The sequence below is a fragment of the Trachurus japonicus genome, chromosome 6 (genome assembly GCF_045865225.1).
Source record: "Trachurus japonicus isolate A0001 chromosome 6, Traja_1.0".
Lineage (NCBI taxonomy): Eukaryota > Metazoa > Chordata > Actinopteri > Carangiformes > Carangidae > Trachurus > Trachurus japonicus.
The window spans coordinates 1,794,391-1,809,179 of record NC_140912.1 but is presented as its reverse complement, the minus strand read 5'-3'; the positions used below and the strand labels follow the sequence as shown (position 1 = coordinate 1,809,179).

At 43.5% G+C, this 14,789-nt stretch overlaps 1 protein-coding gene across 2 annotated transcripts in view; it reads left to right on the top strand.

Moving 5' to 3' along the window:
• The window catches only part of LOC146985328 (uncharacterized), a 97,682-nt gene that overhangs the window by 20,244 nt on the left and 62,649 nt on the right, over positions 1-14,789 (top strand). For both annotated transcript variants that reach the window (XM_085778252.1, XM_085778251.1), the window contains exons 2-9: positions 139-182; positions 2,079-2,238; positions 3,796-3,893; positions 5,180-5,257; positions 5,402-5,633; positions 7,180-7,372; positions 11,415-11,622; positions 12,837-13,596. In XM_085778252.1, coding sequence (XP_085634378.1) covers positions 150-182; positions 2,079-2,238; positions 3,796-3,893; positions 5,180-5,257; positions 5,402-5,633; positions 7,180-7,372; positions 11,415-11,622; positions 12,837-13,596 — 1,762 coding nt within the window. In that variant the 5' untranslated portion in view covers positions 139-149. The remainder of the gene's footprint in view (positions 1-138; positions 183-2,078; positions 2,239-3,795; positions 3,894-5,179; positions 5,258-5,401; positions 5,634-7,179; positions 7,373-11,414; positions 11,623-12,836; positions 13,597-14,789) is intronic.

The following is a 14,789-nucleotide window of genomic DNA, read 5'->3' as shown; positions in this document are numbered from 1 at the left end:
ACTCTGAAAATTCTCACAGCTGAGGTGAGTAGATAATGAGTGAAATTTGAATTTTTGGTGAACTATCCCTTTAATGTCATGAGTTTGTGTTTCTGGCAGTCGATGCTCACGTTTCTGTCTCCTGTGTTTTTTTTCTAGAGTCCAGCGCCATGAAACTGAACCCCAAACAGGCTCCTCTCTATGTGAGTACCCAACACTGCAGCATGCTGTTACTTCAGTGCAGCTGTAGGTCATGATAGGCCCTGTTCACATCTGGTACAAACATCTGTCTCAGCTGATCCCATCTCAAGTGGTAAACTCAAAGTAGCCTACAGTTGTGAACGCACGCAAGAATCTGATCACTCAGACCACATTTGGAGGAGGCAGATCAGTGAGGATCCATGTGAACAGTAGTACTACCAGGTCTGAACAAGGCCACACAGACCTGCGCTGCTGTCTCGTCATCTCAGGTGTTGGGCTGGTGCAGGTTGGTTTTGACTATTTCAAAGATAACCAAATCCTCCGTTAGCCACAGTTAGCCTCTGTGGTTGTTGTGCAGTGTAACAGCTGCATCTCCTCTTTTGTTCTCTACTTTCTGAGTAATGATGGAAAGATAGCATTTAGAGGTGTGAACACAACAGTCTGTTGTGTAGCACCTACCTACACGACAGAGATAATAAACTAAACTCATCAGTACAGTCACCAGTATCATCAGTAATACAAATTATTCAGTGATAATGACATTGTCTTATCTGTTCGTTTGGCACATCTTAATTTCCCTGTTCACTGCTCACTGCTCAGCCTTCACTCTTCGCTGCTCAGTCTTCACTGTTGACTGCTCACTGTTCACTCTTCATTGCTCACTTTCCACTTTCCACTGCTGACAACATTCAGATAAACAATGGTTGGTGGCTTTAACAAGAAAGAACAAGTGGTAAGACTCAACAACGTTATGGCCAATTATTAAAAATACAATATTATCCCATTGAACACTGTGGGCAGTATTTTGTCCCTGTTGAAGTTGAGTCTGGATGTTTTTTTTTAAACATTTCACCACTGGTAAAGCTGGTTGGATGGTGGATTGAATGTGAGGGTGATTTACATAGATATACATAAACCTGTGAGCTCTGTTAATCATCCTTAGGTTGCCACTGTCATGGTCCCACATCTCTGGGTGATGCAGGTGGAAGAAGTCCTCAGAGATCAAGACCATGGCTGGATGGAGATACATTGTGTTATAGAGAAAACAGAAACAGCCTCTGATAAGATAATCACACAATTATATAGGCCTACACTATTCCCTCAGCTTTCAAATAAGTGAACATAGCAGCAGCCAAAATAAAAACTCCTTGCTTAAAGCAGAAGTAAGCGATCCGGTCGTTTTGGCTAATGCTGCGTTCCAGGCAGGCTTTTGAAACCGTAAATTACAGCTTCAAGTCACAACTTACAATTCTGTAGCGTTCCAGGCAACCCACTCGTGTTTTTCCGACCTGTTTTACCTGTGAAAGTCACTATAACAGCCACTCGTAACTTCCGACCCGTGAACTCGCACCAGATCGAACTGGTATGACTTCACAGGTCGGAAAAACACGAGTTACGGGCTGCCTTGAACGCACCATAACAGTCCTCGTCCCTACGTCACCACATTCACGCGCATCCCTTGGCTGCACACACAGCCCTGCATGCCATTCTCTCTCCTCATTGGATAAAAACTGTAGGATACGAGAAAAGTTTTCTCCTCGGCTCAGAGCAGAGCAGAGTGACTGACAGACCCGTGTTTCGGTCCAAACACTCTATGTAAGTGATTGCTGTCGGAAGATATAACTATTTAAGACTTATATTAACACAAATATATCGCTTACTTCTGCTTTAAAAAGCCAGTCCACAAAACAGTGGTTGACATTAACACCTGGTTTCCACTTCAAATGTTTGTGTTGTGGAAACCAAGTTTTAATGTCAACCACAACCAATTGGTGGTTTGGTGCTGCTAGATTAAAAGTTCATGGTCTAGTGAGTCTATGACCAGTATTCAGTCTTCATAAGTGAGAAAGGTATGTTTGTAACTGTATTTCCACATGTGAATCTGTGTCTCATCTCAGGGGGAGTGTGTGTTGACTGTTCAGCTGGACGATGATGATGTCTGTCCTGCTGAGGAGGAGGAGGAGGTGGAGTTTTATCTTTTATTCTCAGGATCCACCCAGAGACATGTGAGCAGCACCCTGAGAGTCAGTCACATCACTTTGCAGGCTGTGTGTCCAGGTACTACACACACACACACACACACACACACACACACACACACAAAACAAATGTGTGCTTGTTTCTCTATTGACCATGTGGTGTATGAAGGCAGTATTGACATCAAGAAGAGTGAAAATCTTTGAAGTTGGGTGACAGTTTGTCTGACTAGCCCTCACAGCTGCACCACTGAGATATGCAAATTCACAAATGTAGAGGTGCAGTGTTGTAAACAGAAGTCAATTATAGGGAGAGGAAAAGAGAGATTTCAATAAAGATTAATCAGATTCTCACAAGAGACATTACGTTGTTTGACTCAGTATTATGATACTGTGAAGTTTTTTAAAAGCTACAGGTATTGTCCCTCCTCTATAGATATTAAAGGGGGCTGAAAATCACATGACATGTCAGTTCTGATGATACAGGTCAGTGCAAAACTCATGCCCTGTGATTACCTCCTTTCATATTTAATAGAGGAGGAGGGGGGGAATATCTGACAGTAATATTCTCAGCTATGTTGACTGTCTGAACAGTAGACCTAGACCTCTGAAAGTTGATGAACATCTCCTCGGTCCTGGAGGTGTTCAGGTCTTATTGCTCCCTTCACTGAGGGTGGGGTGAGATCCCTGTACTCCTCTTCCTACCTGTTTCAGGTCACAAAAGCTGTGCCAGGTACTCCTGTGGAAGAAGATAGTTGTATTTCAAGTCTTTGTACCCACACGGAAAGAACCTATAGGTTTTGATATAGGTTTGAATATATGTGACATACATAAATTTGGCCGTTTTCATATATACGCATACGTATATGCTAAAATATATGGTGCATATATGCACAGATAAACTGCATATGGGTTTCATATGCGCATAGGATATATGCGTACATATGAAAACGGACAATTTTATGTATGTCACATATATTCAAACCTATAGGTTCTTTACGTGTGGGTATAGAGAGTAAGACATCATCCCCTCCAGTATGTCACAGTCCAGTTCAGCCTGTGTCCATAGAGGATGGAGAAATAGCCTGACCTGCTGTCTTCATGATATGTGATGTGAGGACCACCAGTTTGTAGTCACTAGACAATAAGACAAGATGGTGTGGCACCCTGAGGCAGATTTTTACACTCTTTGTCCAATCGTAGTTGCAGCCCTCCTCTCTAAGATCTAGGGATAGTCAGTGAACAACCGAAATAGACACACCTGTTCAAGTAAACATGGTGAGCTAAAGGAGTGGTTTGACATGTAGGTGAATCATCTTCCTCTCTTAATGACATGATCCGGTCCAGGTCCAGTCATGCCTGTTCAGTAAATGTAAAGCTTTAGTATTTTCTAGGATCAGGGCTGTTTCCTGTCTGGGACCTGTTAGAAAAGTGAAAGTGATGTCTTATTGTGGACTGTAAGAACATCAGCGTTTGTGTTCTTAGTGAACCAGTAGAGCCTGTTGTGTGATTGTGACGATAATACTGACTGAACACATCTGCTGCTCCTCAAGCTCTGAGTGTGTGTAAAGTTGTTTTGACTGTGTTGTAAAGAACATAACTAATTTCTCTCTCTCTCTTTGTGTGTGTGTGTGTCTAGCTCATGATGTGTGTGAGCAGGTCCTGGTGACGCTTTACTGGGCTCGGCCCGGTGGACCAGTGAAGTCACACTCCCAGGAGACCTTCTGCTTTGTTCAGGTACCAGCTTTAAGGTGGATTCTCTGGTGCAGATCTGTTTGCACCATGTCTAGTTTTCAGAGCTGAGCAGATGACTAGATTCTGAGCTGATTTACACCAACATGTTATATGGAAAGGAGCCAGACATCCTGCAGTCACTGTTAGCCGCTGTTAGCTTTAAAGGGATAGTTCAACATTTTGGTAAATTGGCCCATTGCCATAATCCCTATAGTCCTAGCAGTAGGTTCGTTACCTTTATTTGTCGGTGTAAGCTATTTTTAGAACGGCGGAGTGGAGCAGCAGGCTGCTCAGAGCTACACTATTGAGGCTAAAGGAATTTCTTGGTTTCCCTCATCAAACTCATCAAATACAAAACTCCAAAATGCTTTCGTGGACAAGTTGTGACCTGCACATTCACCACGCTATGAGATAATGATGGAACGTTACGAAACTGAGCCGTTTTCGAGGGGAATACAGAGTCTGCTTGCTGAAAAACTGTTCCTGAACGCAACGCGCATCAGCGATTTTGCATGAATTTACCTCTAAAACAGCTCCGTCTCGTAACGTTCCGTTATTATCTCATAGTGTGGTGAATGTGCAGGTCACAACTTGTCCACGACAGCGTTTTGGAGTTGTTGGGTTGTGTATTTGATGAGTTTGATGAGGGAAACCAAGAAATTCCTTTAGCCTCCATAGCATAGCCCTGAGCAGCCTGCTGCTCCGCTCCGCCGTTCTAAAAATAGCTTACACCGACAAATAAAGGTAACGAACCTACTGCTATGACTACAGCAATCATGGCTATGGGCCAATTTGCCAAAATGTTGAATTATCCCTTTAAGTTTGGGTTGGCCCTGATTTCCTGAGTCATTTCAGCTCTGATTGACAAGACCCTGACTTAATATAGATTCAGGTATTTTCAGTTACAGTATCAATATTTTGGATTTGAATAGGATTCTCAGATAACTAGTGCTGATGTAACCTGGTGCATTATTAAAAACACTAATACTCAAATTAAGAATGGACCCACACCATGTATTAACATCTGCTGGCACCAGCTGGTACACTCAACACTTCTCTCATCATCAGTCTTGTAGTTTTTTCTCTAATCATTGGTCAACTTGTACACAATCATTTACAAGAAAAAGGAAAAACATGGCAATAATGATACAGAATGAGGATATCTGCTATTTACAGTGGCTCCACAACAGATACAGGGTCATAACCTGGTTAATCAGTGGTGGTCTCAGCTTTGCTCTGTGTGCTCATATGAAGTAATGATGACTGATCTATGTGTGTTTGGTGTGTAGGACTTGGCCCTCGACATGGCCTGCTTCCTGCTTGACAACACAGCTCCTCAGGAAGCATTGCTATTGGACGATGAGCAGGTAATGAGCTGGGAGAAGGCATGGAACATCATGTTGCATTTAAAATTGTTTACATGTGGCTGAAGGAAAGACATGAGACAAGTGTAACCTTTGACCTGTGTATATTAATGTTATTTTGTGTGTGTGTGTGTGTGTGTGTGTCAGATCCATCTGAGAGAGTGTGAGAGGTTGGATGAGAGCCTGGCTCTGGCCCTGAAACATCTCAGCACGCCACACCACAGAACTGCACACATATGCTCACATACAGACACACACAGGCAGAAGTGTCACCAGACACACACTATCACAGCAACAGACACACACAGTGACACAGGCAACACAGAGACACACAAGGAGAACTGGATGGATGCATCCACCCTGCTGGACAGCTGCAGCGGTGAGTTAGCATGCTTTTATTTTACTATCAGTCAAGTCATTGTTTGGTATTAGGCTGTCTTAGCATCAGTTGACATTAGCATGAGCATTAGCATTAGCCTGCCAGGCTAACGAATGAAGGGCAAACTCAGCAGCAGCAGGCTGTTTGATTGTCTTAAGGCCCCAGTATGTAACTATTATTATTACTATTACTATTATTACTATTATTTGGCTTTTTATTAGCAAAAATCTAATATTGCTTTCATAAATACGTATTTCACTTAAAGCAGAAGTAAGTGGTCCGGTCGTTTTCGCTAATGCTGCGTTCCAGGCAGGCTTTTGAAATCGTAAATTACAGCTTCAAGTCACAACTTACGACTTTGTAGCGTTCCAGGCAACCCACTTGTGTTTTTCCGACCTGTTTTACCGGTGAAAGTCACTATAACGGCCACTCGTAACTTCCGACCGGTGAACTCGTACCAGATCGAACTGGTATGACTTCACGGTCGGAAAAATACGAGTTTCCTTGAACGCACCATAACAGTCCTCGTCCCTACGTCGCCACATTCACGGCGTCCCTTGGCTGCACACACAGCCCAGCATGCCGTTCTCTCTCCTCATTGGATAAAAACTGTAGGATACGGTAAATGTTTTCTCCTCGGCTCAGAGCAGAGCAGAGTGACTGACAGACCCGTGTTTCGGTCCAAACACTCTATGTAAGTGATTGCTGTAGGAAGATATAACTATTTAAGACTTATATTAACACAAATATATCACTTAGGCTACTTACTGCTTTAAGTGGAATCACACCCGCATACAAATGAAAGCTTTCTGGTACCTTAGAATGAGTTGTTACAAGTCGTTACAAATACATAAGTGGGCGACGCACCGAACCGAGGCGGCCATGTTGCATCGCCATTTTTTACGTTGAGTGGCAGCCTGACCGTAGGTAACCACGGAAACTCAGCAGAGCTGTCGACTTGGGGAGAAAGTTTTCCAGGTAGCGCCTGTTAAAACTGTCACCACTGTGTAGTGTGAGGAAGGACGGAGGCACTGATGTTGCATTCAGGTGCAGTCAGGCAGACGGCCGTCGGCAAACCAACCGGATGTCATTTTACTCTACGAGAGAAAGACGGTAAAACGTGGGTCAGGTAAACAATACGACATCACCATGACAACATATTGTCACGCCTGTATTGTTTTGCCTCATGCTGGCGGACCACTTGTTGTCTGTCTGACGTCTGCCAGATTTAACGTGAATGCAACATCAAGAATACGTTCAGATATGCAACCGCACCGCTAGATGGGGGGAATTCCTACATATTATACCTTTAAAGAGGATAGGCCACTTAACTGGGAATTTGTAGCACTGGAAGTTGATGGTATGTCCTGGTAAGGACAACTCTCAGTCAGCACTCAGGTGTCGCCATGGACACACCCACTCAGAGGCTTGATCCTTTCAGATGCTGTTTCCACAAATATGTCGTGAAACACTTGTGGAAAGTTTTAATGTCACCACACTCTTGGTTTTCTGACCCCTCCCCCCTCTGTCGCTGCTTCCTCTCCAGCGGCCTCTCACAGCCAGCAGCTCTCCCGCCTGCTGCACCTCGCTGCCAGCCACGGCCTCAGGAGGGTGGCTTCATTCCTCCTGCAGCAGCCGGGAGCCCAGGAGGCCCTGAAGAAGACCGACGCCAAAGGACGCACCGCAGCGTGTGTGGCAGAGAGCAGAGGACATCAGCAGCTGGTGGAGCTCTTCACTGAGTGAGTGTCTCACAGTTTGACAAGCGAGAGAGGCCGTTTGCATGTCTTTAGGTGGCTTTTTTTTAGGTGTTCAGGTGGTATCGTCCTCATGAGCATGATATCACAGGAGGGAACCTGTCCTGCAACATCATTATTCATCCATCCATTCACTGTCTGAACCGCTTGTCCAGGCTGGAGCCAGTCCCAGCTGGTGACACCAGTCTATCACAGGGCCAACATATAGAGACAAACAACACACACTCACATTAAAGGGATAGTTCAACATTTTGGCAAATTGGCCCATTGCCATAATCCCTATAGTCATAGCAGTAGGTTTGTTACCTTTATTTATTACACGGCTCTATCGAATGCTGCTCTCTGATTGCTCCAGCGCTGCGTTCTGCGGTCCGTTATTTCTGAATAACAGACCGTCGTCAAGTATAACAGACCGTTGCTAGGGACGCCGCTCTGATCAGCGCAGCACAGAAAAAAGAGACTATGCAGGATATTTACCTTGTGTTTCATTTTTACCGTCATTAAACAGCTTTGGACTAATAGCGATGTTAGATAAACGACTTGTAACTTGTTACAAGGAGAGTGGAGGCTCCTTCCACATTGCTGCTGGAAACCAAACCTGCGATCAGAGCCTCTGACCCGGTGTCAGCTCTCCTCTCGTCTCGGTGGCACTGCGACTCCGCGACACAAACGCACCCCGTAAACAGTAAAGTTAATCTCTTGTTTATGACAGATACGACTACACACAATAAACACATTGTAACACGTGTATGGTAATCCATCGATCCACTGATTGATTATCAAAGGCTTCAAATGCACGACCGGGAGGAGGCTCAGCAAAACAGCGCACGTGACCAGTCTTGCAGATTCGCTAAATGATGCAGTTTTAATCGATACAAGTCGTATTTTGTTCAACATTATGTTTCAAATTAATTATTTCACTCGTAAACGGTGTAATAAGCGGGATAATGTATAGTTGGTCGGTTGTTATGAAGAAATAAACCCCTTCATGTTGAATGAAACCCCTCCGGGGTTCCATACAACCTGTCGGGGTTTATTTCTCCATAACAACCTCTGAACTATACATTATCCCTTACTTATCGGTGCAAGCTATTTTTAGAACGGCGGAACAGAGTTGCGAGCTGCTCAGAGCTATGCTACAGAGGCTAATTGAATTTCTTGGTTTCCCTCATCAAACTCATCAAATACACAATCCATCAACTCCGAAACGCTCTGGTGGACAAGTTGTGACCTGCACATTCACCACAATATGAGATAATAAGAACGGAACGTTACGAGACAGAGTTGTTTTCGAGGCAAATGCAGAGATCAAATTAGTGTGCACGTCTTTGAACTGTGAAGGAAGCGGGAGGAGAACCTGACGAGAGAACCCACACCGGCACAGGGAGAACATACAAATTCCATCCTGGTACTGGGGATTGAACCCAGAGCGTTCAGAGGCAACAGTAGGCTACTGACCAGCACCCAATTTTCAAAATCAGCTGATCTGATTTCAGTTTTTTTTGCAACATTAGTTTACCTGTGAAGTGGACCAACATTAGTTTACCTGTGAAGTGGACCATACCTATACATGTAGATTCACAGAGTGACAGAGAGTTTGTCCTCAGGTTGCAGTGAAGAGGTTTTACCTCTAGTTCAATCAGACTCTCTATGATGCTTCCTCATTCTCAAATGGAAAACTTGAGATGAATCAACATGTGACAGAAGTTAATCACAAAAGCACCAGTGTTTCTCTTCTTGTCCGTCAGTGCTTTTCTCTAATGATCATTTGTGTTTCATGTATGAAGTTTTCTTGGTAAACCTATAGGGACCTTGTGGGACCTCGTTTGACCCCAGTCAGTTTTCTGGAGGGAAGTTTTCTATTCATTTGTATCATGTGTACACAGGAGCTCATCCTGCTGCTCCACTGGTCAACAGCTGGTGGTGGTAATGTACCAACAGTCAATTCAATAAACTTTATTTAAAAGGCACATAGGGCAGCCATGAAATAAACGCCAGAAAAACACTACAAAAACAACTACAGTAGTGTGAGACAACTGGACACATTAACAAAAAAGAAAGTAAATAAATAACTGACTGTGCTCATTTTGAATTGAATGAGGAATTACACAAACCTACAAGTCAAACACACAAGCAGTGACCTGGAATCGGACTTTCCCTCATGAGCGAAGTAAGAGACGCCAACAAACTTCCTCCAACCACTTCTCCTCAAGCTCAGTGGAAAACATAATGAGAGCAAGGAAAGATGTGAATGGGGATTCATAAGGACTTAGGAAAAGAGTCCGACTGCACTTACACTAAGCTTTGTTTTCTTTTTTTTGTTATAACTTGATTTATAACGCATGGACAATAAATACTTCTTTTCTAACCTGGCACAAACACAAAGCAAACAGATGGAAATGTTAAAATAATATGAAAGAGAAATACAAATAAATTGAACCATTAAAATAACAATTAAAATAGATTGAAGAAAGCAAGAGATGTGAATACTATTATACTGATATGGTGATGATTCAATCTTTTTGTTCCTTATGATGACACTTGAGTAGAAAAATTGAAAGAGAAATCTGTATTCATGGATTTGAGCTTCAGCCAATCAGATAAAGATATTTGGATCGTATCACAAACATAGTAGAATAGTTGCTTTGTTGTTTCTACATTTATGAGTATCTCCTGAGGTGAAACTACAATTGTGCTTTGCTTTAAATGTTCCCATGGAAAATACATTTTCGGGCGACATTATCTGGTTTCCTTTCATAGAGGAAGGCCCAGTGTTTTCCAGGCTTTAAGGAGATAAGATGGGAAGCAGTGGTGCTACTCTCCTTATCATTGAGAGAACTGGATAAGCTCTTTTCACGGCCACTGCTCAGATACTTGGGCTTATTTCACACAGTTTAAATCTTCTCAACCTCCAAGTCAGAGAGCTGAATCGGTGCTCGCTGACAGACTGGGAGGGCAGAGAGCAGGAAGTCTCCTGTGATTGAAATTCATGAGTTTCTCTCTGTGCACCAGCTGCTCAACAGGTTTTGTGTTGTTCCCACACAATGACCCATTAGTATGAGACACTGACAGCCGTAACTGTCACACATGAATAATTCAACTCACTGTCGCTATTGTTTAAGTATTATTCAGTATAAGTACTGAATATGAAGTATTGGCCACTGATAGTTGTAATTGTCGGACATGAACATTTCAATACAAGCACACATAGACACACACACACACACACACACACACACTCTATATTATAGCAAACAATGGAACTGTGTATTTTTTTTTCAGATAAAACCTCTTTTAGGCCACGAAAATAGGCCGTTTCTTTGGGTCTGTTCACAACACTGTATGTTGTAAATCTCTGGGCAGGGCTATGGGCTGGCGTTGCTAACGGGAGGAGTGTAGAGAGTCTTCTACTGCAATTAAAGTACTTAGGGGCTATTTGTAGATCATGCAACCCCACTTTAAAAAATGCTACTATCCCTTTAAGTCTACATTGGTAGTGGTGTTGTAATTGACAGACAAACACAGGCTGCTGCTCTTTTTACTGTTGTCAGGTCACGTACATGTACATGTGTGCGTGTGCACGTGCACAATCAGGGGTTAGTGGTTAGTCAGTTGTGGGTCAGAAGCAGTTTGTTTTGTTGAGTTCACAATTCCACAATTCCAACCGCACTTGCAGATACAAACACAGCACTGTGACACTCAGTGATTATTGAATATATCATGTATGTGTGTGTAATGTATGTTTGTATTCCTCTTGTCTCACCCTGTCTCACTTTTTTACACTGTTTCTATTTGCTGCTGCACAAATGTAAATTTCCCCATTGCGGGACAAATAAAGGAATCTTAACTTAACTTAATGTATATATACATGCAGATATGTACAGTATATGCATTAGTTGAGCTCTGTTTCTGAGTTCAGTCAGTGTTGATCATTTATCTTCAGATGACAGTGTGTTTCTTCACAGGACTGGGGCTGAGTTGTATGGAGGTGTTTGATGTGTCATGTGTTGTGTTGTTCTTGTTGCAGGTATGAGGCGTCTTCAGGTATTCAGGTGAAACCAAAGGAGGAGCTGCACTTTTTTGGCCGAGTGTTACAGCACCATGCCAACCTGGATACCTACACCCTGACTTCCTCTGGCTGTCGGCCAGGGCAAAGGGACTCAGAGCCTGATGATGCTCTGCAGGAGGATGTGAAGGAGCTGAGGAGACTGATCCAGACCCACAGAGACTCAAAGGTGAGAGACAGATGACTGATTTCCTGTAGCTCCTTTATCTGGTCGTGGTGTTCAGGTCTGTATTGAAGCTGTGGTTGAGAAACGCACGTAGGCTGCACGGCCTGTTGCTGTAGCTGCTGTCAGGTCTTTGTGTTGCAACATGTAGGCTGCATGTCATGTGCACAATCAGGAAACAGATTGTTATGAAGTCTCGGTTCAGCAGCAGTTTGCTTGGTTATGTTAACAAACACACACACACACACACACACACACACACACACACACACACACACACACACACACACACACACACACACACACACACACACACACAGCACTGTGACACTACAGTGCAACAAGGAAGTGATTATTTCAACTCTTCTAGTGGCTCCGCCTGTGCATGTTGCAAACTTTATTTTGTGTTTACTGCACCTCCAGCTGGAGGTTGATGTGAGACTGCTGCCATGGTAACTGTATGTTCACATGGTGCTATGAGCTCACCATGCGTTCTCATTGTTTTTTTTAATTTTTAATTTATTTATTTATTTAAGGAGGACAATGCACATTAATGAACATAATAAAATGTAAAAGTGCCAGTGTTAGCCAACAGCTAGTTTCCGACAATTCATAAAACAGGAAAAACACACATGTATCCAACAGAAACCAACAGACAAAAAAACTACAAAGAGAGACAATTAACATGACGCTACTATGAAAAAAGAAAAAAACAAAAAAAGACTATTTATGGGTGGATAAAATGGATGAAGATGCAACAATGCAAGACCAGGACAGGGTTTCTTAATGGAGTTGTGCTAGGATGGGTTGAGAACACAACGAAACCAAATATAATACAGTGTGATAAAGTGCTACAGCGCAAAAAAACTGTCAGGGATGGATAGATGAAATGGTGGTGCAGCAATGCAAGAACCAGGGCAGGGTTTTTTGTTGGAGTTGTGCTAAGAATAATGGAATAAGAAACACAAACAACAACAACAACAACATACAATGTAATAAAGTGCTACAGTGCTCAAGTAAAAGCAGTGCATAAGAGAGATGAGGAGGAGCTGAAACACTCACAGTCTGTGGCTGCACCTTCTCATCAGATCTCAGTCAGGGTCAGAGTTAGACTGACAGCTCTCACACACACTAAGATACCTTTAAGTATTCTTTGTCAAAGTGTTTCTGAAGGAGTTTGTGTTACGATGCTGACTCTGGGTTTGTCCTCCTCGTCACAGCAGGAGTGTGATTCTGCTGGAAGCGCCGCAGCGACCCTGGTCAGCCCTTCCTGTGAGGAGCAGCTGTGCTCCGGCCGACCAGAGAGCAGGCAGGATGCAGGCCCGGCTGCGGTAACCACCGAGAACTGTAGCACGGCAACGGAGGAACAGGGAAGTCCTTCATCATTGGATGAGAGGAGAGAAAAGGAGTGGCCTGCCGTTGTCACTCATACATCCTGTAGCAGAGGACATCGTTGTCAGAGCCAGGAAGCCGGGGAAGGACCGAGGGCCGCACCGGCTGCCAACAACTCTCCTGCTGGCCGGAACAGGAAAAACAAAAAGAGAACTACAAAAACCACAAGACGTGGAGCACAGCTTGCAGAAAACAGAAATACCCCGGCGGCAGGTAGAGGAACTGCACGGGGGTCCGCCGAGACGACAGGAAGTGGAGCGGAGAAAGAGGGAACCGTTTCAGCGGTGGCATCTGTCCTCGTTGACGGAGAAGCTACAGAAACTCTGCATAGTCCTGGAGCACCAGAGACTCCATTACCCAGAGAGCCAACTGTCCAGTCCGGACTAGGTGGTGATGGGACATGTGCTGTCAGGAAAGCAGTTGCCTTGCCTACCACCACTGTGGTCGAAAAACAGGAAGGAGAGGTGTGGGAAGTGGACATGCTGATATGTGAACCAGCGACTGAGACGAAGACAGGGACAGGAATTCCCCTTGAAAGACAAATCCAGGTGACAGGCGCAGCTCTGGGACCAGCCGCTCACAACACAGGTGAGTTCTCGCTCAGCGAACACGATATTCTTCATCCAGTGAAAAGTTTCTTTTGTTGATTTAAACTGTCACATAATGAATCAGCTGAACATGCAAATCCCTCGTTCCTAATTACATTGCAGCAGCCATTTAAATAGGAAACACTTTGGCAGACTCTAGAAATATACTGGATTAAAGCAAATGCAACATAACATAACAGTCATGTGAGAGTAGATTATTGGGTATAAATAAAGCTGGCCTCCTTTGAAGCCATGTTTTAGTTACCAGTTCCTAAAAACACTTATCCTAACCCAGCCGTGAGTCTTGAGGTCTGGTAGTCAGTGACCAGTCAGCATCTCTTGATAACCCACAATCAAAGCAGCCAGAACCGGGCCTGATATACGCACCTGCTAATAAAAACATGATTATGAATATTAGATCAGATTTCCTGAATCAGTGTTCATTCAGGTCATAGTATTCCTCATTCTTCTTCTCATATTCTTCTGTTTTGAACTGAAGCCTGAGCCTCTTGGATGAGAAGCGAAACATCTGTGTGTGGATGTTTTTTTGTTACATGTACTGTCATGAATGAGAATGCTGGAAAATAAAAAAGGATAAATCAAAAAAAAGAAAGAAAAAAAACATCTTTAAAGGGATAGTTCACCCAAAATTCAAATTTCACTCATTATCTACTCACCCTCATGTCAACTAAGAGCTGTGAGAAGTCCTCCGTGCCTTCTCTGAGTTACGGGGGGGGGGTCCGTGCAGCAGTATTTATCCATATAATGGTTGTGAATGGATACAAACTTTCTTCGTCCAAAAAAACACACCAAAAAAACATCCAAATACCTCCATACTGCTCATCTGTAATGTCCCTCTTGTATTGAAGCCCCGACATGAGAAATTGTTCTGAAAAAAATGTAATAAGTCTATGTTTTAAACTTGTTTGTAGCGGAAGCTCCCAGTGTCTCGGTTCACTGCTCTTCCTGTGTCAGTGCAAATCTCGCGTGATTTTCACTGACCGGCAGAACAATTTCTTATGATGGGGCTTCAATACAAGAGGGACATTACAGAGGAGCAGTATGGAGGTATTTGGATGTTTTTTGGTGTGTCTTTTTGGATGAAGAAAGTTGGTATCCATTCACAACCATTATATGGACAAATACTGCTGCGCCGACCCCCCTGTAACTCAGAGAAGACAAGGAGGACTCTGA